Below are 25,456 nucleotides of genomic sequence, written 5' to 3' on the forward strand. Positions count from 1 at the left end.
AGCCGGAGAGGAAGGAGCGACTGCCACTCTCAAGTTTCACTGCAGAAAATGCTATTGGAATCACCTTTAGGAACTCCAACGGTTCTTGGAAATAAAATGAGCCAGAACCCAATTTCACCGCATGCTCCCCACCCCCCAAGTCGGTTTCTCCTTTGCATCATTTATTTGTTGACAAACCTTTTATCCATTCAACTGAGCCCCTGGAGGATCATGAGAGCAATTAGAAATAAAACACAGTGATCGGGGCGCCTGGGTGGCACAGCGGTTAAGCGTCTGCCTTTGGCTCAGGGCGTGATCCCGGCGTTACGGGATCGAGCCCCACATCAGGCTCCTCCACTATGAGCCTGCTTCTTCCTCTCCCACTCCCCCTGCTTGTGTTCCCTCTCTCGCTGGCTGTCTCTATCTCTGTCGAATAAATAAATAAAATCTTAAAAAAAAAAAAACAACAACACAGTGATGGTAGTATCGGTGCTCGGAAAGTTCCTCCATCTGTTTTCCCCTGGTACATGCTGGTGTCAAGCCTGGGCGGCTGCATGAATTCAAAACCATACTTTACAAACAGCTGCTAGGAGACAGCACCACCACGAATAATGAAGCTCAGGAGAGGAAGCCAGTGTTTTCTACTTACTCCTTTCAGTGCATGTTGCCCATGCTTTTATGTGGCCTTGAGTAAGAAAGTCAAAACAAGCTGCTTTGATCCACTTCCAGGCTGACCATTTGGAAAGTGCCAGTAAACCATGACTGTGAAGCTGGAGAGAAGTCTGGAAACCAGCACGCATCACCTCTCCCCTTCCACCATTACACTTCTCACAATGAAATTTGAATCTAAGCCATTAAGAACAATGTGCTATGATGCCTCTTCACTCGTTGACCGTTCAACATCAGAAGACCGAGTTACCCATTTCAAACCTGAGCTGTCCTGACACACATGTTCACATCTTTACTAGAAGCCAGTGACATGCCAGCAGCAAACCCAGACCGAGTTTTTAGGTTTCTAAGGACATACCCACTAGCGCTCACTCACAGCAGAAGTCCAGCATGTTAGGCAGGTGGGAGACCCGGCACAGGGGCCATCTGCAATGATGCCGGCTCGCCTGGCCTGCGTGCCTACTGCCCAACGGGTAGCCTGCTTTTTCCCGGGCAGTACGGTCCTCACTGAAGGCCCACCTCAATCCTGTTTCTGTCCCCTGGGCCTATAAAGACAATCTATAATCCCTCTCGATCATTACCCCTCTTTTAACTTATTTTTTAAGTAGGCTCCACGCCCAGTGTGGAGCCCAACATGGGGCCCGAACTCACAACCCTGATATCAAGACTTTGAGCTGAGATCGAGTTGGATGCTTAACCGACTGAGCCACCCACGCTCCCCTCACCTCTCTTTTTAATTAAGGAAGCTGCCACCACATGCCCCAAACCTGGCCCTGAACCAGTTCCTTCCACGCGCCTTTTATGGCGAGCGGCAGGAAGACCCACCATCACCACCCTGGTCCCCCGTGGTGTGCTCCTGAAATGTGCTGCTCTGGAGTGTGTAGTGGTGGTCTGCATAAGGTCTGACCAGGGGCAGGACACAGGACGCTACTTCTGCTCTTTGCTTTCCCTACACTGATCCCAGTCGCACCGAGTCTCCAAGACAGCTGCAGCTCTATTTCTATAGTTTTAAATTCCTTTCAGAGGATTACAGGGGATTTGACTGTGCCATCTTATTTCGAAAAACAAATAAAAATAACTCCAAAACTAAGTACAGTCAAATGAAGAGCAACTCTGAGCTTGCTTTAAGACTGAGCTATAAACCCTATACCCCTTCTGACAGTGCGGGCAATGTCCCATCCCGACTTTACTCCACCATTTACTCCATCACAACTATAAAGAAAAAAGTACGTTTTAGAGATCTTTTAAAAGTAAATATACCACTCTACACATTAATTCACTTAAGACCACTCCTTAAGAATAAAGTGTTAAAACATTTGAAGTTACTACCTTTCCGTAACTTATATGTTATACCCAGCCAAAAATCTGATCTTGGGGAGGAAATGAAAATTTAAACCACAAATATAAAAATTCCTGACTACAGAGTAAATGTGGCTTCCTTTATGAAATGTTAACACTGGCAGCAGGAAACAGGTGACAAAAATCTCTTCTAATTCACATTAAGGCCTTAAAATTACTGTATTTCATCTCAGTGATTGTGAAGACCAAGAGTGGGAGCAAAAACAGAGTCCCAAGAAGCTACATCTTAAGCAGTTTTTCTTTCCTTTTTTCTTTTTTCTTATTTTTTAAAGTTTTTATTTATTTGACAGAGAGAGAGAGAACGCGAGCACGAGCAGGGGGAGTGGCAGGCAGAGGAAAGAGCAGCCGACTCCCCCCTGAGCAAGGAGCCCGATGTGGGTAGGACTCGATTCCAGAACCCTGGGATCATGACCTGAGCCGAAGGCAGATGCTTCATGGACTGAGCCACCCAGGTGCCCCTTAAGCAGTTTTTCAATCAAAACATGCAAAAGTCTATCAATTTTATTCCACAGGTGGAACTTATAATGCTGTCCACCAAGCGAGGCACTAACCTGTTACCACATGTACGGGCAGTGGTAACACACGGAAGTCCGAAGCGCAGTGAAAGCGTCTCCCTTACAACAAATTCATGAAAGGCAGCTCTTTTTACTGCACATTGTGTGAGAAGACAGACAAACTTGACACCTCCATTCCAGACACTCCTTGGTGTCATCACAAAGATGTAATCGTTGTGCTTGGACATTTAATGGTTTACATATCCATCCTTACATATGTCTGTCACAGGCGGGCCGTGACTCCTCCTTAGAAAACTCACAAAGCTCGTGTGACTTGACTGAGCACAAGCACATTTAGTCTGAAAGTGGGTATCCCACCTCTAGGAGCCACAGGCGAACACATGCCCCACAGCCTTTGGTAGGAATCACAATAATAAAAAGAAATGTTATAATTAAATGTCACATCTAAAATAAGGATATTGGAAGGCTCAAGCCAGTGGCACACCGGAGTGGTACGGTGCGTGGTCAATGAGAAACACAGGTTGAGCCTCAAATTCCTTCGTCCACTGACCAGGCTGTACTAACACTCAAGACACTTCATAACCTTTGTATAACCCAGCAATTACAGGGAAGAAGGCCAGGCGTTGCTGTAAACCATACAAATGTTAGGTAGGTAACTGCCACATTCTTTCACACGGAAACAGCACTGAAGCTAGGGTCACCAGTGGTGCAAGTCCAAGCATAAGTTGTGTGGAATTCTGTGTTGAAAGACCATCAGGTCTGGTGGTTTTGAAGGTCTTTTATCTGTTCTGGTTCACACATGCTTCTTCCTCCCCCCCCTCCCCCCAGTGCATCACCCCTCCAGGGTAGACAGACATGGCTACTGGCCCAACTCTGATGCCTCATGGGTTCTAAACTGGGCAAAATGGTTTGGTTACCCCTGTACTAGAAACAACCGGGGTTGTTGTAATTCAGCAACAAGCCCCACCCCTGCTCCACCCCGGCCCCTCCAGTCTCCTGACCACTACTGAATGACTACAATACTACATCAGGAGAGGACACTGGTGCCTCGCCAGGTTGAAGGACGAGCCCCATGGGCTGTAATGGGTCAGTGGAGGGATCAAGACTGGACTGGGTCACCTTCTGTAACTTTCCACTCCCATACTTCATGACATACTATCAGTAAAAAAGACCACAGAGAAAACAATGCCGGTATATAGAGTATGCCAGGCTTTCCTTACAGAGAAAACATAGTTCTAAGCTTCAAATGAGCATGGTGGGAAAATTCAAGTGAAAAAAGGAGTTGGGTGCATTCATAAGTTGCATTAAATATTTCTGAATTCTCATTAAATCTACGAATATTTGGTCTCCTGCCATTATGCACCAAACGGTTTTCTTAAGTTGCTAAGTTGTTTTGACCAGTTTAGTAGAAGTTATGTTCAGGTATAAGTACTATTGGGGTCTAAATGCAAATATATACTAACATAGCATATATCCAGACTTCATTTCTAGACTACTTTGTATTAAAAAAATTTCTCAAGAGGGGTGCCTGGGTAGCTCAGTTGGTTGAGCACCTGACTCCTGGTTTCGGCTCAGGTCACAGTCTCAGGTCATGAGATTGAGTTGTGCGTAGGCTCCCCACTCAGTGGGGAGTCTGCTTCAGAGTCTCTCTCTCCCTCCTCTTCTGCCCCTCTCCCCTCTCTCAAATAAAATCTTAAAAAAAAAAAAAAACCTCAAGAGATGAAAAACCAGGAAAAAAAAAAAACCCCACAAGAAAGCTATTAGTCTGTCCTCCGGCACCATTATTCCATAAAAAAGTAACTCTCTCAATAAACTAAGGTTGAGCAGCTCAACTCGCCTCATACACCGTCACAGACACACATTTCCAAGAAAAAAGTAGGTCCTTTCTGATTCAACCAGCTTCTTTTACAAAATCTCTTATTACTCGTTAAATGTGTAAATTGGTTATATCAAAACATTTCAGTAAATGGAACAGGAAGAATGCTCTGGTTCAGGAATGTAACCTATCTTGGGAGGGGTGGGGAAGTTCCCAGAACAACTCCGATAGTTGAGAAGCATCATGTTGAACCTGTTTCAATTTGAACACATACCCTTCGCAGACTGATTGATTCTGTTTTTTTTTTAACAGAATTTTAGCTTTAAAACCATTTTCGCTCCTAAAGGAGGTCAGCAAAGCCCAAATTAAAGCACGTCCTCAGTGTCAAAGGCCCGAGTTCCCACCTCCAACACCAGATGTGCCCTCAACCCATTTCCAAACCCCGGAGTTCTGCTTCTCAAGGGGCCGTAACACCCCAGCTCTCAGGGCGGCCGACACAATCCATGCAGTCAGCTGGCCTGGGTCCTCTTTGAGTGCAGAGGCTGGAGAAGGGGAGACAGGCTCAGGCTGTAACGCAAGCACAGACCCCAGCCTCACTCGGGCCCGTGGGCACACGCAGCCCAGGCGGAGCGGGAGCCGAGCTGAGAAGTGCCCGCCAGCAGCCCCTTCTCAGACGCTGCTTCCCTCCATCACCATCTGGCTGAGCCAGAACTACTCACAAACCACGGGGATCTGCTCCAGGGCAGAGAACAGAGCAAATACAAAGCGAATTGGGGTTTCCCAGAGGACACTGGGGATACCAACTCATTCTAATAAATACTTAAAACCACAGAGGCATGGGTTCTTACAAACGGGGCTTAAATTTGTCCACCAGGGAAATGCTGTTTTGTTCGGCTGGCATCGGTCACCTCATAGCATGTGAAGAAAAAGTTCCCAAGAAGCATTCATGATTCACTCGTGCAGCAATTGAACCCAAAATTTAACAGATGGCTAAAGGAGCATAAATTCCCTCAAAGGGGGGAAAAAAGCTGTTTTAAAATTCTTCGTTCTCTTCAGGCAATGAATATTTCTAATGTTAAACCAAAAAAGCAAAATATCTCATTTCAAAAAAGGGTGCTTAATACTTGACTGTAGGAAAAAGTAGTTTAGCCTGTGTCTTATGTCTCCTGACCATTCTTTCTCCAAATACACATACTGAACTACAGTCAAGTTTCTGCCAAGTGCAATGGGCCATCTCTCACAGGTGTCCCCGACACAGGCCCAGCTCACAGTGCGGTTTCCAGATGTCTCTCCACGGTCCAAAGATCTGCCAATGAAGCCAAGGTTCTTTTTAGGGTGATGTGTGGGTTCACGGGCAGGTTAGGGGTGATCCAGACTTCCCCTTCCCACCCCCACCAGGCCAGTTGCTAGAAAAGATCTTTTTTGGCGTGTTTGTTCTGGGACCTGGGGGTGTTAGAATTATAGTAGCACTTCCAGATGAATTTACTTCCCTGTGAGTTTCCTATACTCCTGAAACAGCTCCTTTTCATAGAAAGGAGGAGAAAACATTCATCACCTGTTATACTTACTGACATACCATGGCTACAACACGTTGTTGAGGAGCAAGGAGAAATTAGTGACAGAGTTCCCCCTGGATGCTTTTATTCCCCCCAATTTTATTTATTTATTCGATGAGCAGAGAGGGGCAGACAGAGAGGGAGAAGCAGACTCCCCACTGAGCAGGAAGCCCCATGCAGGGCTCGATCCCAGGACCCCGAGATCATAACCTGAGCCGAAGGCAGACACTTAACCGACTGAGCCACCTGGGCACCCCTTCCGGATTAAATCTTTACCAACATAAGGGGCATGACACTTAATACTGAATCATACAAATAAGATGTACGTGTCACAGTGACAAGGTGCTGGGCATGCCAAAAATGAAGATGAAAATTAAAAGAAAATTTGACATATGTATTATATATTAGATTTATTCTATTATAAATGCTAGTTATGATTTTGCAAACACAAAAAGGCACATGGATAAGACTACTTGAAACCTGAATACAAAATATTTGCTTTTAACGTTCTGATATATTTTCCTTCTAATCTTTCCGTTACACTTAACACACTTTTTGTAAATTTCTTGAACACCAATGTTTTTGCCTCCCCTAAACTCATATGCTGAGCCTTATCTCCAGTGTGATGGTATTAAGAGGTAGGGCCTTTAGGGAGTGCTTAGAGCACCAGTGTGGAGCCTTCATGAACGGGACTAGTGCCTTTGTAAACGGTCTCTCTCCATCACTTGAGGACATAATGAGAAGGCAGTGGTATATAAGTTTAGGAAGAGGTCCCCCCAGAACTTGGACACGCTCAGCACTCAGATCTCAGACTTCCAGCTTCCAGAAGTATAGGATCAACGTTTCTTGGTTTAGCCATCCAGTCTGTGGTATTTTTGTTATAGCAGCAAAAACAGACTAAGACACTAAGATGTCATCAACAATTTTGTAACCTTTTCTACCATAACTTTATGCCAGCAGCATTTTCCATGCCATTATTCTTAACGTCATTAAGAAGAAAGCACCATAGTCTGTCAAAAGGATGTGTAATAATTGAAGAGATTTTCCCCATACCATTAGGACAGTCAACAGTTTTGGTTTTTTTTTTTTTGGCTGGGATAAATAATGCCATGCTGAACCCCCCTGTACACACATTTCTTCTAGCATTTCCTGCAGAAGGAAGGAATGGCAGGCCCTCTGCTCTGTGCCTGCAGAGCAGGGTCTGAAGGTGAGTGGGTGGCATGGTGCTTGGAACCTGGAGGACGGCATAGGGCCAAGTCCACAAGGTCTTACAGGACAGGCATTTGGTCTGTCAACAGGACCTCTACAGAGAAGGAAAGCAGTCTTGGGTCACGTGCCCCAGCACAGGTCCCAGCCACTGACCAAGCAGAACCACCAGAGGACACTGACCAGATGAGAAAGAAGCCAGACGTTCTGTCACATGAGGAGTATGTTGAGAGACTGAGCTGCCCCCACAAAGGAGGAAAGGAGACCAGTGAATTCTGGTGTGGGAGGTGGCGGCTGGGGCAGGGAGAGGGGGTGGTCCATGGGGAGTCCCCCCACCTGCAACACAGGCGGGGTGACCGCAGTCCAGGCGCATGAAGAGATCTGGGCATTACGCAAGTACTCCAATTCCTTGATGTAAAAGGAGGCCAGGAGGCGAGGTATCAGACGGCCTAGCATTCAGTTCTATGCACGTCTTCAAATCTAACACCACAAATACCCTGACATACAACACAAATCAATGCACGATGAATCTCTTTTTCTGCCTTACAGTCCAATCATGCAGGACTACAGGGCTTATCTTCTCTAATACGAAGTTCCCCTATGGCACATGGAATCTTACTGGAGTCACCTCTATGGTTTTCAGGCAGAACATGGGAGAGAAGCAGGGTGGACACCCCACGGGCTCACCACCAGGGTCACAGACAAGGCAGTTACAACAAGAGACACTGCAGTTATCATCTGAAAACAGTGGCTAGGAATACTGCTAAATCTCCTCCCAATGTTAAAAGTCTATTATTACACAGAGTAAAAACAGAGGGTGAAGGAGGTGATGGCTAAAATTCCAAGCAGTACTCTGTAGACAGAGCCAATCAGAACCCGTCATAAATATTTTTAAAAGAAGATACAGACTTCTAATCCCATCAAGGTGGGGCCAACCCCGATCCTCCCCCCACCCAGGTCCAACCCTGTGCTACTAAAAACCCCAGAGAGAGCACAACAAACAAGAAAATGCTGAAGGGGAAGAAGAGGTGGGCTGCTTGGGGACCCCGGGACTTGAGGAATGACATGGCCGAGAGGTACCCTGCTTCCCCATTACTTTCCATACATCTGGACAGGGTCCTGCGGAGTTCTCCAGTTGCGGGTCTCCAACTCGCATGGAGACAAAGAGCTCCCAGGAAAGTCTGTTCTCCCTAGCTAAAGCACTGGGGGGGAGGACGGCCTCACCACACAATACCTTTTAGGCAACAGCTGCCCTACTCCAGCCGAGCACCACACGCTACACTTTCAGCCTGGCTGGGCCAGGAGTTGATTCTCCACCCCTCTCCAGCTCAGTGGGTGGTGCTGGGGCTGAGATTCCACCACTGGGTTGTGTTAGCAGGCGAAGGGGGAGCTGATCTGCCAGCCTCTCCCTGGCAGAAGCAGGCAAAGCCAATCCCAGAACAGTGTTGGAGAAATCACGTGGGTAGCTATCTCCCATCCACTGCCCAGTGGAAGCAGAAGATGCTGATTCCACCCCCTTCCAGGGCAGCATTAATGGAGCCCAGCAGCAAGCTGACCCTCCAACCTCACCAAGCAGCAAGAAGGTGGTACAAAGCGAGGCTCAATGCCACTTCTCTCTCACACACACACACACACACACACACACAGGTGTGTGCACCCTCAGCAGGCCTGGCCACACGCTGAGTCCCCACACCCCACCAAGCATCAATGTGCAATGAGACAGAACAAGTCAGGGCAAGTTAACACACCACTTCCCCCACCCCTGGTTGGGGGAAGGCCTAGTGGGGAGCTGAGCCTGCACACCCACCTGGCAGCAACAAGACTGAACGTGGTGGTAGGAGACAGGGCTAGTGGCCCGCAGGATTTCCCCACTCCAGCCTCGCGTGTCTGTGGGACCCTAGTGGGTCACCGAGCCTCCACCCCCACCTGGCATCAAGAAGAATGATCGGGAACTCACAACAGCATCATGAGGGGAACAGGGTGGTGGGAGACAGGGCTGGTATTCCACCCCACACCCCAACTCTGGTGTAAACACAAGGAGTCAAGAGGAGCCGAGCTTTAGCCTCCACCCTGCAGAAGCAAGGCTGTGAGCCAGCCCTCTACCACTTCCCCCTTCCAGGTGTCAGCAGGGGCTGGGGGAGCCAAGCATACACCTCCAAATGAACTCAATGAAGCCATGCAATTTGGTGCCCTATTTTTGCCGGAGAGTATCAGCAGGCCAAAGAAGGATCTGAACTTCTCCCTCACCTGGAAGAAGGAAGCAAAAATTTTAGAATTGAAAAGTTGTTAGTTACAACTAACAAGGGGGGAAAAAACCTCCCTGGCTGGGCTCGATAATCAGAGTGGGAATGACAGACAACAGAATCTGTGGACACAGGCTAGATCCACAGAATTTACTCAGTTCAAACAGAGAATATAGAATGGAAACTGAACAGAGTCTCAGGGATCTGTGAGACCACAACAAAAAGATATTCTTGTCATCGGAGTACCGAAAGAGAGAAGGAGGGACTGAGAAAATATTCAAAGACATAACGGATGAAAACTTCCCAAACCTGGCACAAAACATAAAACCACAGATTTAAGAAGCTGAGTGAACCTCAAAAAGGAGAAACCCAAAGAAATCCAAGACACATAATTAAACTTCTGGAAACGAAAAAGCAAAGAAAAAAACCTTGGAAGGCACCAGGCAGAAATGACACAATACTTACAGGAGAACAACATTAGAAAGATGACAGACTTCTCATCTGAAACAATGAAGGCCAGAAGTAAGTGGCAGGTCTTTTAAAGTTCGGGAAAAAACAAAACAAACAAACATCAACTGTGAATTCTATATCCACTGAAAATACCCTTTTGGAAAGAAGGGAAAGCAAAGACATTCTCAAACACAGGAACTAAGGCTTGTTGCTAGCAGTCCTATCATTTAGAAATGACTAAAGGAAGTCCTCTGAACACAAAGGAAATAATAACAGAAGGCTTAGAACCACAGAAAGGAAAGAATATCGAAATGGGGAAAAGAGAGGAGGAAATATAATAAACTTGCCTATTTCTCATAAGCTTCTTAAATTATATTTGATGGATGAAGCAAAAAATATGACACCCTCAGATACGGTGCTCAATGTACATAGAAGAAATGTTCAAGACAATTATATTTGAAAAGTGGGGCACATAAAGGGACCTAAAGGGATGTAAGGTGTCTATACTGCAGCTGAAATAAAAAATGTTGACACCATCAAGGCCAACTGATCATAACAAGTTATGTTATTGTATATTGTAACACTCAGACAACCACTAAGGAAATTATTCTAAACAATGTATTTAAAAACACTACAGGGGCACCTGGCTGGCTGTGGAGCATAGGACTCTTGATTTTGGGGTTGGGAGTTTGAGCCCCAAGATGGGTGTGGAGTTTTCTTTAAAAAAAAAAAAAAATGCTACAAACAAATAAAGATGGAATCCTAAAAAACATTCAAATAACTCACAGTAAGGTTTAAACAAAGAAACAGAAACAGAGGGAACAGACAATAAAACGGCAGACTTAAGCCTTAACATAGTAACAATTACCTTAAATGTAAATGATCTAAATATACCATTTAGAAGACAGATTTGATAGAGTGGATAAAACAGTATTATTTGAAGATATGCTGTATACAAAAAACTTACCTCAAACACAACACTATGTAGGTTGGAAGTAAATGAACGGAAAAAGATAATACCATATAAAGACATACCATTATTATTATTTTCTACAAAAAGCAGCAGCAGCTATATGGATATCACATAAAGTAGACTTCACAGCAATGATAAAAGGATCAATCCAACAGGAAGACATTAACAATTCAAAAAGTGTCAACACCAAACAACTGTGCCTCAAAAATACACAAAGCAAAATCTGATAGATTTGTAAGGAGAAAGAGACAAATCCATCATTATAGTTGCAGACTTCAACACCATTTGTCTAAGCAAGTGACAGAACTACCAGAGAGAAAATCAGCAAGGATATAGGAGAACTGGACAACATAATCAACCAATAAGATCTAATCGACACATATATAATGAACACTCCACCCAACAACAGCGGAATACAGGTATTTTCTAAGCACTTGTGGATCATTTACCAAAACAGACTTCAACAAATTTCCAAGGAAATAAAAACACATGAAAGTCAATGAAAATGAAAACACAATATACCTAGACATATGGGATACAATTAAAGCAGTGGTGAAGAGAAATTTATGGTACTAAATGCTTATAGCAGGAGAGAGGAAAGGTCTCAAAACATCACTCCAAGTTCCTACCTCAAGAAACTAGAAAAGACAAAATTAACACAAAGCAAACTAAAGAAATAATAATAAAACTGAAAACAGGAAAATAGAGAAAAATGAATGAAACAAAAAAGCTGATTTTAAAAAATAAAACTGATAAACCTCCAGAAAGACTAATAAGGATAAAAAGATAGGAAAACATAAATCATCAAAATCTAGAAAGAAATGAGCTATCATAACAGATCCTAAAGCCACTTAAGAAGATAATAAGGAAACAATATAAACACTTTATACACTCATTATTCAACAACTTAGAAGCACTGGGCCAATTCCTTGTGATTGAAAATCACAAACCACTAAAATTCAACCAAGATGAAAGAGACAACCTGAACAGTCCTACAAACAATAAAAAAACCCTGATTTTCTAATTTAAACTCCCTCTACCCCTCTAACGAAAGACAACTTCAGGTCTACATGGTCTCATTAGAGAATTCTACCAAGCATTTAAAGAATTAATACCAATTTTACACAATCTCTTCTGGAAAAGGAAGGAGGAGGGACCATCTCCCAACTCCCTGCTAAGGCCCTGATCAAAACCAGAATGGCTTAAAAAGAAAACAGATAAAGAGTTAGCAAATTCAATCCAGCAATGTATGAAAAGAACTACACCCTGACCAAGTAGGATTTATCCCAGGCATGCAAGATAGATTAACACTGAAAATCAATGTAACTCAGCACATCAACAGATTAAGTAAATTCATACATTCACATATATAAATTGATGCAGAATAAACATTTTATAAAATCCAACACCTATTCCATTCATGATGAAAACTGTCAGCAAGGATGTCTGTTCTCACCACTCCCATTCAACATAACACTAGAAGTTCTAGCCAGTGTAATAGGGCAAGAAAAAGAAAGAAAATGCACACAGATCAGAAGGAAAGAAATAAAACACTGTATTTGCAGATAAGATGTCTTCATAGGACGCCCAAGAAATTTATAAAAAAACTTTGTTAACTATTGAATTCAGCAAGGCTCCAGGATACAAAAACACACAAACATGAACTGCATTTCGATAGACTAAAATGAATGTGTGGAAAGTAAATTTAAAAATATAGTACCATTAGTAACTGCTCCCAAGTGAATTAGTAAGTCTAACAAAACATGTACAAGATCTCTACACTGAAAACTACAAAACACACAGACCTAAATACTTGAAGAGACATACTATTTATGGACTGGAAGACTCAACATAGTAAAGGTGCACATTCTCCCCCAAACTGATCTATAAGTTGAACACAATTCCTATGGAAACCCCAGCAGGGTTTCTGCAGGCACAGGCAAGCTTATTCTAAAATATAGATGAAAAGGCACAGGACCCAGGTTAAAACAATTTTGAAAAAAAAAATAAATAAATATGTGTTCATCAACAGTTTGTGTTATTTGTTAAGGCTTCCAGTTCACAGGAGGCCATCAGTAGCCTAACAGTAGTTAAGTTTTGGGGGAGTCAGAAGTTACGCATGGACTTTCCATGCCCGGCGCCCCTCACCTCGTGTTGTTCGAGGGCTAACAGTAGGTGGAAGAAGGATAACAATGTCCATAAATGGTGCAGGAGCAATTGGGTACCTATAGTCAGAAAGAATAGACTTCGATTTATACCTCACACTTTACACACAAATTAACTCAACGCGAATCACGGATCTAAATGTAAAATATGAAACTATAAAACTTTCAGCAAAAAAACCCCCAAAAAACAAAAAAACAAAACTAGGCAAAAATCTTGGGACTTATGGCTTCGTAATGAGTTCTTAGATGACACCAAAAACATGATCCATAGAAGGGAAAACTGGTAACTGGACTTCACTAAAATTTAACTTTTGCTCTATGAAAAGGATGAAAAGACAAGCTATACAGTGGGAGAAAATACTGGCAAATCCCTTATCTGACTTGAGTCTAGAATGTGTGAAAACTCTCAAAAAGAGTGAAAGAGCAAAAAACCCAATCAATCAATTGGAAACTGAGCAAAAGACAGGAAACAGCCACTTTAGGGAGAAGGGTATACCCATGCAAATGAACACATGAAAATATATTCAACACCAGTAGCCGGGAGGGAAATGCAGATGAAAACTACAATGAGGCAAGTGTCAGAATGGCTAAAAACAAATAGTGATGACACCAAAAGCTGGCTAAGATTTAGAAGAACCGGACCCCTCAGACATTGCTGATGGGAACAAAGAATGGCACAGCCATTCTGGCAAACAGCAGTTTCTTAAAAAACTAAACTACCATATGATCCAACAATTGCACTTTTGGGAATGAAAACTCACATCAACGCAAAAACCTGTAGGGGGCTGTTCACAGCGGCAGTTTGCTGCAAGGTGCGGCCCCGTGGCCCATCACCAGGTGAGGAGGCTTGACCAGGAAGCCTGTGCCTTCCTTCTTCAACTGGCAGCTGCCAGAAGATGTACCAGGGGGTACTGCAGGACAAGCAGTGTGGGCTGGCTAGCCCTCCCCAAGTGCCTGTGGTGCCAGGCCCCCACCAGAACTTGCAAACAACCTGGATGTCCTCCGATGGGTCAATCCACTGTCGTACCTCATACTGTGGAATGCTACTCAGCAATAAAAACCCAGCAATTACTGACATACACAACATCGTGGGTGGATCTCCATGGAATTATGCTGAGCGAAAAAGCCAAGCTCTAAAGGTCACATATGACAGAAGTGTAGCTATGCAGTACAGATGAGTGGTTGTCAGGAGGTGGGAGCAGAAGGGGGGGGTGCTGTGGCTACAGAAAGCTAGCAGGCGGGATCGTTGGGATGGAGCTGTTCTGTATCTTGACCGTACCGGGGATCACACCCATCTCCACGTGTGATAAACAGCAGAGGAGTAAATTACACTCACGTGAACACACAACGTGGAGTACATGTGGGACTGGGTGAAATGTGAGTAAGGTAGCTGGAGTCTATCGCTGTCACTTCCAGGTTGTGATACTGTACTATTATGCAAGATGTTGCCAGTGGGGGAAACGACGTAAAGGACATACAGAATCTCTATATTCTTTCTTTCTCTCTCTCTTTTTAAGATTTTATTTTCAAGCAATCTCCACATCCAACGTGCGGCCCAAACTCACAACCCCAAGATCAAGAGCTGCAAGTTCTTCCAACTGAGCCAGCCAGGCACCTCAGGATCTCAGCATTATTTCTTTCAACTGCGTGTGAATCTATAATTATCTCAAAATAAAAAGATATAAAATGTAAAACTGTCTACACAGCTACCAATTACTAAATTTTGTTTGGAACCAGGAAAAAAAAATCTTTCACTTTTCTCACTTTCTATCCCCATCAGGACCCATAAAGTAGATTTGTTTCTGTTGGTGTCCAAACTAGTAAGCCTGGGACTAGAAGCCAGAACTGGGTCTTTAGCAAGAAGACTACCATCAGGTTCCCAGGCAGCCTTGAGATGCCTGCAGAACAAAACCACCCCACCTTCCACTTTTTCAGAGCCCACATGTACCACAGAGTTTTAAAAAAGTAAACCGAAACTGATGTTTTTATTTGCCCGAAGAACATGGCTATCAACAAAGCTCATTTAAGATGCTTACAAGATTAGATTAGTTACTTCCACTGTAAAGTCAACAAAAGCAACCAAAGGAGTAAGTTCCACGGAAATGGTGCGCTTTGAGCGGGAAGAGTAAGTCTGGCTTGCTGAAGTGCCACTGTACATTCTAGATCTCCCATCTGCAAAGCGGCCCATCCACATAAAAACAGAATGCCAGTCACGGATCTCATAAGGAACGCTTCAAAAAAAGTAAAAAGAAACAGGTAAAATGAATATAAAAATATATTTTATTGAATAGTCAACAAGCCTAGGAAAAGATGCTCAACGTCACTCATCATCAGGGCAACAAAACCAAAAAAGAAAATGTTCCTGAGGATGTGGAGAAATTGGAACCCTCGTACACTGTTGGTGAGACTAGAAAATGGTGCAACCACTAGGGAAAACAGTATGGAGGTTCCTCAGAAAATTAAAACTAGAACTACCCTATGATCCAGTGATTCCCCTACTGCATATATATTCAAAAGAAATGAAAGTATGATTTTGAGAAAACGTGTGCACATATCTGAAAGAACTGAAAGTATCACCTATGAGATGTCTGCACACCAATCTGAGATGTTTGCACACTCATAATATAGCCAAGAGATGGAAGAACCCAAGTGTCCATTGATGGATAAATGAATTTAAAAAGCGTGTTACATAAATACAATGGAATATTATTCAGCTCTAAAAAGGAAGGAAAGGCTAATAATGATGACTAAGGATGAACCCTGAGGACATTATGCTAAGTGAAATAAACCAGTCATGAAAAGATAAATACTGTATAATTCCACATACATGAGATAACCAGAACCGTCAAAATCATAGACACAGATAAAACGAAGGTTGCCAGGAGCTGGGAGGAGGGGAAACGGGGAGCTGACGTTCAATGGGTATAGTGCTTCCGTTCTACAAGATGGAAAGTTCTGGGAGTGGGGTGCACAACTCTGTGAATATACTTAACACCACTAAAGAGTTCACTTAGAAATGGTTAAGATGGGGGCGCCTGGGTGGCACAGAGGTTAAGCATCTGCCTTCGGCTCAGGGCGTGATCCCAGAGTCCTGGGATTGAGCCCCACATCAGGCTCCTCTGCTGGGAGCCTGCTTCTTCCTCTCCCACTCCCCCTGCTTGTGTTCCCTCTCTCGCTGGCTGTCTCTATCTCTGTCAAATAAATAAATAAATAAAATCTTAAAAAAAAAAAAAAAAAAGAAATGGTTAAGATGGTGAAGTTTTAGGACTTTTTTTTACTGCAATAAAAAATGTTTTTTATTTAACCCAGTATATTCAAAATATCCCCATGTATCATTAATATGAAAATGACGGAGATATTTTACATTCTTTTTTACGTACTAAGTCTTCAAACTCCAGTGTGAACGGCCACTACCAAGCACACCTCCGTTTGGAGTACTCACCTGTGGCTTCCCTACTGGGCTCGTGCGGAGCTAGACCTCACCCGTCACCCCGACATGACGAACCTTACTAGTCAGATCCAAATAACTAAAAATATTTTGGGGGGGGGTGGGGTGGCGCATAGGGTCTTTTTCTTGCTACCAGACTTTTTTTTTTGAAATCTTCTTTGTCCTTCGTTGGCTCTACGAAAGAATGACGGGCAAGACCGAAACTCTGAACGTCTCCTGAGTGTCTCCTCTTTGTCAGGCCCTCATTCGGATATTTCCAGGACGTCGTGCCCCTCCTCAGAGGGCTCACCATCTAAAAGGTGGGTCAGACAATTGCCAGCTCCGAGAGGAGTGCGCCCAGATGTGGAGGAATACCAAGAACAACAACTCCTACCCATGAACTCTGACATTCCAGGGAACAAAAATAAAGTTTAAGTCATCTGACACGTGGAAGCTGTTAATTAACTAGCTTTCACCCTACTCGCAACATGCACTAGCACATTCTGCCCTTTCTCAACTCTTAGTTCCAACTGCAGTAAGCATACCTTCGACGTATGAATCTGTGCAGAATTCAGTACGATTTGTATTAAAAACACATACGGCATAAGCACACTCACCAGAAAAGGCACTCAGAAACCTACACGTCCGTCAACGATTCTGACTACAATAATCAGTTATTCACTGAGAGGGCATTTGTCAAGTTAATCCACCCAGGGGATAAGGAGACTAAAATTAGGTCGGTAAAAGTGAAAAGAACAACAACAAAAACACGCACTGTTTCTCATGGAAAAGTATAGTATTGTTTGAACATATCCAGAAAAATAGGGGATATGGCGGAAAATATGAAGGCATTTCTAGTATAAACATCTACTTGATGGACAACCCAGACAAGACTTTACTTTCTCATTAGAACAAAGGTGCAAGAACAGAACTACAAGACTCACTGCTATCTATCCCAACTCGCTGAGCAGAAACTATTCTGTGGGTGAGGGCGCAGAAGCCCCGGGCGAAAGAGCACCTCTTCATAACCTCACATTTGTGTTGCCCTGGCTAAAACCAATCATAAAGACTTCTTTGTGAAAAATGGATTTTGCAATAAATTATCAAAAGCTTCATTGAAGATCTTCACGGATATGGTTGAGTGAGGAACACTAAACATGACTAGAAAGAGAAGAGAACCAAAATTCATCGACTCGGCATATTTCAGTGGTCTTTAGGCACGGAACTATGAGGAGAATAACCAGGAACCAAAGTTAAAACTACAACAGCTGTCAATTTTATTCTACAGTTTAATAAAACTCATATCTGACTAACTCTTCTCCAGTCCCCCATTCAATCTCCACCCTAACCAACAAATCTCCCCAGAACTTAATCCTGAAAACTTACCTTGGTGCACTAACTTCAGGCAAACTCCTTACACCTTATCATTTAATCCTGTGCATTAAAGTCTCAGTTATCACGCCAATCTACTGGAATGTAGTCACTACTATAAAGTTACACCCCGGGATCCATGACTTGACTTCACAGGTATAAACATAACTTTGCTTAATAACTTAGATTATGATCTCTAAAGCTTTACATCTGTCATTTTGAGTAACGGTGATTACCTTATAATGAGCTCGCTAAATAGTATGTCACCATACATAGAAAAAAAAAATAAGATGTCACCCACTATTCCTGATTAAGAAGAAAAGAGAAACCATGTCTGCGCATTAAGCCACCCCCTGCAGAGGCAGATTCATAGGTCTGCAGGGAAAAACTGTAAGGCTTCCAAAGGATCCTTAAAATACATAGGTTTTTAAAAATATACACCTTTGGGGCGCCTGGGTGGCACAGCGGTTAAGCGTCTGCCTTCGGCTCAGGGCGTGATCCCGGCGTTATGGGATCGAGCCCCACATCAGGCTCTTCTGCTATGAGCCTGCTCTTCCTCTCCCACTCCCCCTGCTTGTGTTCCCTCTCTCGCTGGCTGTCTCTCTCTCTGTCGAATAAATAAATAAAATCTTAAAAAAAAAATAAATAAAAATATACACCTTAAAGCCCTGTTCCCTCACTGAGTAAGAAAGAATGCTGTAGGTTCGCATACTCGGGAGTACTTTCAGTGGGCAGAAAAACATTTGCAAGCACCAACTTCTAAGGTTTAAATGAACTCAGGAGGGTAGTAACAACTAAAGAAATAGTGGCAATAAAACTTCGAGCTCCTTTCCCTAAGGAGGGATCCTAATAAAGCCTATCTCAGTTTTTAGCAGAAGACACCTTGTCAACATGCATAGCTACTGGTGTTTCTACCATCCCTGCCTGCTATTTCCCAGGTATGCCCAACCTGACAAGTGACCAACCCTCTGAGGTTCTACCTCTGTAACATGGGGACAGACCCGCACCTCTATGAAGGTTAAGAGACAGAGCCCCACAGTATCTGCAAATACAAGATTTGTCACTGTGTTCCAGCAGGCAAGTATCTAGCCTGAGAACTCCGTTTTAGTTAGCCTTTGGCAAAAGTGTGAGCTACGCTGTAAGGGAATCTACGCTGGGTCCTTAAAGAAAAATGCTGCCACCTTATTTATATGTCATTAATGCAGGAAGGAAGAGCTTATCTGTCTAAATGCTAAGTACGACTCTGGTGAATCCTGACCAAGATATTTCCCATTAGTGGGGACCAGTGATTTGAATTAACACAGACTTACTCCCTTACCGAGGTCACCAGAACTGAACATGCTCAAAGTCACATGCTGGGAGCTCAAGGGTCAAATCTAGCCAGCAGATGTTTTTATATGGCTTGCACAGTGCTTTCAAAGTTCTAAATTAATTGTCAGTGTTGAAACATCTTTGATGCTGGAATCTTTGACACCAAAATCTGTACTCCTGGGTTATCTTGCACTGTACTATAGGAAAACTTACCACTCTGAGACCACAAAGCCACAGCTCGGGGGCAGTCCTAAAGTAGAAAGTGCAAACGTTCCCCAATCTGCCACAGTCCCCACCCAGGTCAGCTGCCTCACTGATTGCACTGTCAGGTTTTCCTGGTTCAGACCCTAAAACTGTCTTTAATCCATGAAATAAAACCCCACAATCTAATCTTTTTAGTACCATATCCAAAACCTCCGAGGAAAGAAAAAATCAGCCCCAAAAGAATTTGGGTAGAAAACAACCCATTTTTCTGGTTCTCTATTGGTACTGCCCTGATGAACCAAATCACTTTCTAAAAATGTCATTTTTGAAAATGATTAACTCGTCTCATCTTTCTTCATACATCTGGTTATGTTTTTAAGCTATTTGCTGTATTTGACTGAGTCCCCTTCAAACACTGCGTCATTGATAAGTAAGTCTTAGTAGTAAGAACAACGTATACGCTTAAATGAAGACAGGCAGCAAATATTCCAGCTTCACTACTCGACAGGCCTATACGAGGTACATTTTATTGCTGCCACAAAACTTGGTAATGTAAAAAAAATAATGTTGGTTTGATGTCTTCTTTGACACATCCTCCATTCCCATCAAAACATGGACTAAATCAGTAAAAGGATTCTAAAAGGGAGTTTAGTTTAAATGCTACACACAGCCTTTAAACAGATATTCAAACCACCACACATTAACTACCTCTTACCCAGGCATTGCTTACCCATTGCACTGAGATAATGGTTGAAGGCCTGGCAAGGAGGACTTGGGGTTTGTGTTGATTTGTCACAACTCATGGGTGCCGGGCTCCTGTCTGTGTCAAAAGAGAAATACCCACTGGAGGATCGAGACAGCAGGGAGGATCTTCTCACAAAGATGAAAAGCGGGGATCTGGTAGCAAAAGGGCCTGGGCTGGCTGGTGGGGCCAGCGGGCCCTGAGGGCTGCCTTGGGGGCAGCGGTCCCCTTCGCCTTCAGGATTACCTTGCTGCTCTGTCTGTAGAGAGGTAGGGGCCCCAGGCCTGAGCTGAGGAGGCCTCTCAGCAGGCTGCAGTTGTCCACCTTCTCTGTCACACTCAGAACTTACATCTGAAGGTTGCTTTGCCATTTGGTCTTTTTTTCTGCAAGTAAAATAAAGACTAAGATTATCTTAAGCAAAATAATAATTAGAACAACTAAATTTAGCCAACTTTCGCTGACTCCTTCACAATTTTTAGAATACCAAATACTTTAACATTAAGTCGTTAGTTCATATATTTCTCTAACGATCTTCCAAAGAAGAATAAAAACACACCTCAAGTAACAAAGGTACCTCTATCTTTGCGTGGGGGGAGCTGAGGGGGTGGGACTAAACTTTCTGCCACCAAACAAAACACAATTACAGCGTCAGTGTGAAACTGGTGCTGTAACACACACACACACACACACACACACGCACGCACAAAGTTTTTAGGAGAAGCATCTTGTGTTAAGTCTATTCGCATGTGCTCTTTGCTCAGAGCCGACTTGAAGAAGTCGGAAACTCCCAGCGGGCTCTGACTTCCCGGGATCAGATACTGCGCTGGAGCACAGGAGCGGGCGCAGATGCAGCGATTGCAGGCGGCTGGCCGCGTTCCCCACTCCGGCCCCATTGTTCTGCCGAAAGTGCTGAGGGCAGCAAGTCTGGGGAAGGTTTGGCAAGGGCCGTCAGTCGTAGTAAGTGCGTCACAATAGAGTTTGTAACTCGGAGCGCGGCTCGGCCGGGCTCGGGCGCTCCCCGCCCGCGGTCCCTCCCCGCCCGCGGTCCCTCCCGCTCACAGCCCGGGCGCCCCTCCTCCCGCAGGGGGCAGCGCGCCGCACCGAACCCGACAGAACTTCGAATGCACCCACACTGTGAGATGAACACCTCCAAATGGGGGGGTCCCCCAAAGCCGTCCCCGGGCGCCCCCTGCAAAGTCCCCAAGTAACTCCACACGCTAGGCGACACCGGGGCGCAAGGCTCCTTCACCCCACTGACCCTCCCCTGTGAAGGCAATCAGGCCGAAACTCACGTCCGCCCCTTCCTTTCCGATCGTCGCGTCCGGGCCCGGGCCCCGCGGCGTCCCGCCCGCGTCCTTCGCCGACCCGGAGCCCCCTGACCGTCAGCACGAAGGGAGCGCAGGAGACAATGCCCGGGACTCGCGTTCAGAGCCCCCGGGGCAGCGCAGAGCCGGCCACTGGCCGCCCGCCCGCCGCCGCGCTCCGCCGGGCAGCCGAGGGCTCCGCGCGCCGCGCCTCTGGCCCGCGCTGCCCCGGCCGCCGCCGCCGGGAACATCCTCCGCCTCCTCCCGCTCCTCCCCTCGCGCACTGCGCCCGCCGCCGCCGGCACCGCCGACCTCCCCGCGCCGCTGGCGCCGGGTGCCCGCGCTCCCAATTGGCCCGCGCGCGGTCGCTCCGCGCCACAGCCAATAGCCGCCGCCGGCGGGGGCGGCGCCTACGGGTCAGGCCGCCAAAGGCGAGGCGATTGTTGACAAACTCGCCTCCGAAGGCGGCCGCGGCCGCGACCGCGGCGGGAGTCTCGCGGACCCGAGCTGTCCCGGCTCCCCCTGCCCGCCCCGCCTCTGTCCCGGCCCGGACGGCGCGCGAGCCTTGGCGGCTCCCGCCGCCCCAAGTGGCCGGTCACCTGGAGACAAAGCAGGAGTCTCGCTCTTTCTGCCGTCCTCAGACTCCAGTCCTTGCTGCTGGCCGCCGACCCCCGGCCAGGCCGGCTGTGCAGGAGACCCCAAAGGCCGTCCCTTCCCTTAGCTGCAGGACCCACCTTCCTCCACAGATTCTTCCCTTTTTCTCCCCGTGCGCCGCGGACACGCTCCGAATCTAAGCGGCCACCACTGGCCACGGACACGCATATCTGCGCGCAACCGTGACCGCCGCAGACAACGAACACATCCCCACCCCCGTCCCCCGCGGCCGACGGGTCTTCCACTACTAGCACGAACACCGAGTAACAGGCCCCCGAGGGCACCGCGCCGCCCGCCAGCACTGCGAGGGAGTCGGGGTGCCCGAGTGTCTACGACAGCCCGGCCCCACGGATGGAGCAGGTTCTGCTGCCCGAGGCTCGTCCACCGCGTGGCCCCGGCAGTCGGAGGAGGCCCTCGGTTTCTCGCTGTCTATGGATCGTGCGGTTGGTATCGTCTGCAGCGCACCCGCAGACCCGGCAGGGCCACCGACACCTCCGAGACAGCGAACTCAGCAGCTGCCCCGAAACCTCGGCCTGAATGGGTACAAGGAAAAGCCGAGTCTCGTCAGTTAAATAACCACCTAAGTTCCGCAAATCCTTCGCAACGGGCCCGGGCACCCGAGAAAAGCCAAGCCGCCAGAATAGCCCATACCGCGCGGCCGCTACTTGGGGGTCTCCAGGACAGGGCGGCGAGACCTGCCGGCCGGCCGCGCACCCCAGTATCGCAGAGCGGGGCCGCAGCTCCCGGGACAGCGCACAGAGCACGCGTTCAATTTCCCAGCTGACCCTGAGAAGCTTCTCCACTCCCTCGCGCGGAATCCCGGCCCGAGCCGCACTTGGCCAAGTGCCGGTGGCCTTTACACGGACGACCCCTCACCAAACTGGACTTGCGTGGGGAGGGAACCCAACCCGCCTGATCGTTGCCTCCCGCCCAGCGACAAGTGGGACGGGTACGTGCATCTCTTGCCTGCACGTGCTCGAGAAGGGAGCAGGAGGTGGAGCCGAACTGGCTCCGGCGCTTCTCTTCCGTCCGCACTTAGCCCGCTCCCGGGGATTCGGAGGTATTTACCTTGCGTTTCTCAGTCCGAGAGTCAGAGTCAGACATTGGGGGGACGAGGGCCAGGGAAAGGTTGCCGAGGGGGTGGCGGCGGGAGTGGGGCGAAGCGAGCAGCCCGCGGCGATGCTGGCCGCAGTTGGGCTGGCGCGCGCAGGGTGACTGTGAGAATCCGGTGGCAGCGGTGGCGGCGGCGACGCAGGACGCAGCGCTTTCACAAGACCAAGACTTGGAGGCTGCGCCGAGCGAAGTGAAACCTGCACAGCCCTGCAGCTCAGCTCAGACTGGCGGCCGAGGCCCCTCACCCAATCACCGCGAGCTCCGCCCCCTTTAAGTCCCGCCCCGGCGCGCGGGCAAGCACGCCCCGCCCCGCCCCGCCCCGCCGCGCCGCAGCCGCAGCCGCTGGCGCTTTCAGGCTCCAACAGGTAAAGGCGGGGGTGGCCCGGCCGGGTTCCCCCGCGCACGCTGCCAGCCTTGCCCCAGCCGAGCGTGTTTACTGGAGTGACTACTGCTGCTGGTGGCTTGTGCGCACCCATCCGCCCTCCCCAAAGTGTACCCTTGCCTCTCCCACAGCCAGCAGGGTCCACTGCGTGCGCGTGGAACAGAGGGGGCGCTCCGGGCACACTGAACCAGGCAGGGCCGCCGCCGCCTGCGGAAAGCCTCAGGAGGCGCCCCTGAGCCCTTGATTGGCTTCGGGAATTTCTCAGCCGCTCTGAGGCAGGCGCGGGGAATAGGTTGATCCTCAAGAACGCACGGGTGCAAGGTTGGGCAGCGAGCCTCGGAGCTCTCCTCTCACCCACATACTGGGTGAGACCCCGATGTGCAGGGCTGCTCATCTTCCTCGCCTCACGCGGTAGTCTTAGGCGCCTGGCAGGGCCATCTAGCTTTTCTCCCGCGCCGAACCTCCGGTTAGAGGCAGAGCCCTTAGTGGGGAGAGTGGAGAAAAAGGCAAGCAGTGGATCCCCGGAGGTGTCTGTTCCGCAGCCCCGGTTCGAGGCAGGAAGGGACAGCGTGCAGAGCAGGTAAAATAGGGAAATGAAAAAAGAACTCGAAAAAAATCCTTTTAAGAAAAAAAAAAAAGAAGACCCAGAGGAATCTCGGCCTTCAGGTGGGAGAGAGGATGGTACCTCCGCTGGGTCGGGATCCTAGGGATTGGTTAGGCTTTCAGAGAACAGCGCGGGAGGCGCGCTGAGGCCAATGAAGGTGGCGCGTATTGCGAGCGGTGTGGGGAGCGAAGCACTCCCAACCCCTTCTCCCTGCGTGCCCCCACCGCCTTTCTCCTTGGTGCCCGCGGCCCCACTCCCACTCCTGCCCGGGGGACGGGTACTCCTCTGGGTCCGCACCGTCATCTGTTCTCCTAATGTGGGTCCTGAGTCCCCACCTTTACCCTTCCTGCGCTCCCCCCGGCGAGGAGACAGCCGCGGCCCGGGAATCGGGGCAAGGTCGGTCGGGAGATGGAACATTCTGCCACGGGGGAGAGCTGGTTAAATAGAATAAAGAAACCCAATTTAAGGATCCCCTAACGCCCCTCCCCCCCCAACCAAGAAGGAAGGGTCCTCAGTTGCAGAGGAGCAAATCAGCGAGGCGTTGTCTCGCTGCTGGCCACCTCGGTCAGTGTTTTATGCTTCATAAGCGGGTATGGAACGTCGGGAAGACAGCACAGCCCCTGGTTGAACAGTTCTCAGCGCATCCTCTTGCGAGTCGGGAGCTAAGTGTATGAGGCCAGGGGTTCCTGGGGGGGACTCAAGGACGCACGCCGGGTTCTTCCCCGGGATTTCGTTGCAGGAGGGAGAGGACAAGGGCGTGAACGCGGCGGAGTGGACGCAGAGGCCGGATTTCTACCCTCACGGTGGCTTGGAGCGGCTGCCCTCGACCTCAGGTGGCGGCCACGGGCGAACTCTAAGCCTTAGCCGCCCGGCGTAGCACCCGGGGCGGGGTGGAACAACAGAACTGCGCCGGCTGGGAGCCCCAAACCCGCCCGAGTGCTCCGAGCTCTCCGTGGGGTTGGGCGATGCAGACAGGGACAGGAAAAGAACGACGCAGAAGCAAGCCCTAGTAGTTGTCATCTGGTCCTGTACAGCTCCACCGCCCCCGCGTCGTCTGCTTTAGCGACCCTGTGAACACTTTAAAAAACAAAGGCGTCAGGGAAAGCAACCGCTTAAGCACTCTTATTTTGGGGCACAAGGAGGAGGTCGGCTCGGAGTCTTGCAACCTAGACTGTGCTGGGGGAGCTTGGCAGAGCTCTCCGCGCCGGATGACCTCTAGCCCTTCCCGCCCTCTCCAGCAGGGTCCGAGGTCCTCTGGAAACCGGGCCACAGCCCAGAAAAGGGGCAGTGTGGGAAAGGCAGGTGGGCGTTGAGTCTCTGCCCCGGTCCTGGAGGTCGCCCTTGCGAACAGGAGCAGAACTATGCTTGCTTCTGCCTCTGCCACGAGATGTGGCGAGGGAGTAAGGAAGGATG

The 25,456-nt window shown here is 47.7% G+C and overlaps 1 protein-coding gene across 12 annotated transcripts in view; it reads right to left on the reverse strand.

Moving 5' to 3' along the window:
• BCL2L11 (BCL2 like 11) overlaps nucleotides 1-23,104 on the reverse strand; it is a 45,945-nt gene extending 22,841 nt beyond the window's left edge. For 2 of the 12 annotated variants that reach the window (XM_048222749.2, XM_048222750.2), the window contains exons 1-3: nucleotides 23,013-23,104; nucleotides 20,233-20,369; nucleotides 19,975-20,064 (exon numbers count right to left, since the gene is read on the reverse strand). In XM_048222749.2, the coding sequence (XP_048078706.1) occupies nucleotides 19,975-20,064; nucleotides 20,233-20,356 (214 nt within the window). In that variant the 5' untranslated portion in view covers nucleotides 20,357-20,369; nucleotides 23,013-23,104. The other 10 variants (XM_057309095.1, XM_026480301.4, XM_057309094.1 and 7 more) reach the window with 9 other exon arrangements.
• Between the last annotated feature and the right edge of the window lie 2,352 nt (nucleotides 23,105-25,456).

Source organism: Ursus arctos, unplaced genomic scaffold, assembly GCF_023065955.2.
Source record: "Ursus arctos isolate Adak ecotype North America unplaced genomic scaffold, UrsArc2.0 scaffold_8, whole genome shotgun sequence".
In the NCBI taxonomy this organism is placed as follows: Eukaryota; Metazoa; Chordata; class Mammalia; order Carnivora; family Ursidae; genus Ursus; species Ursus arctos.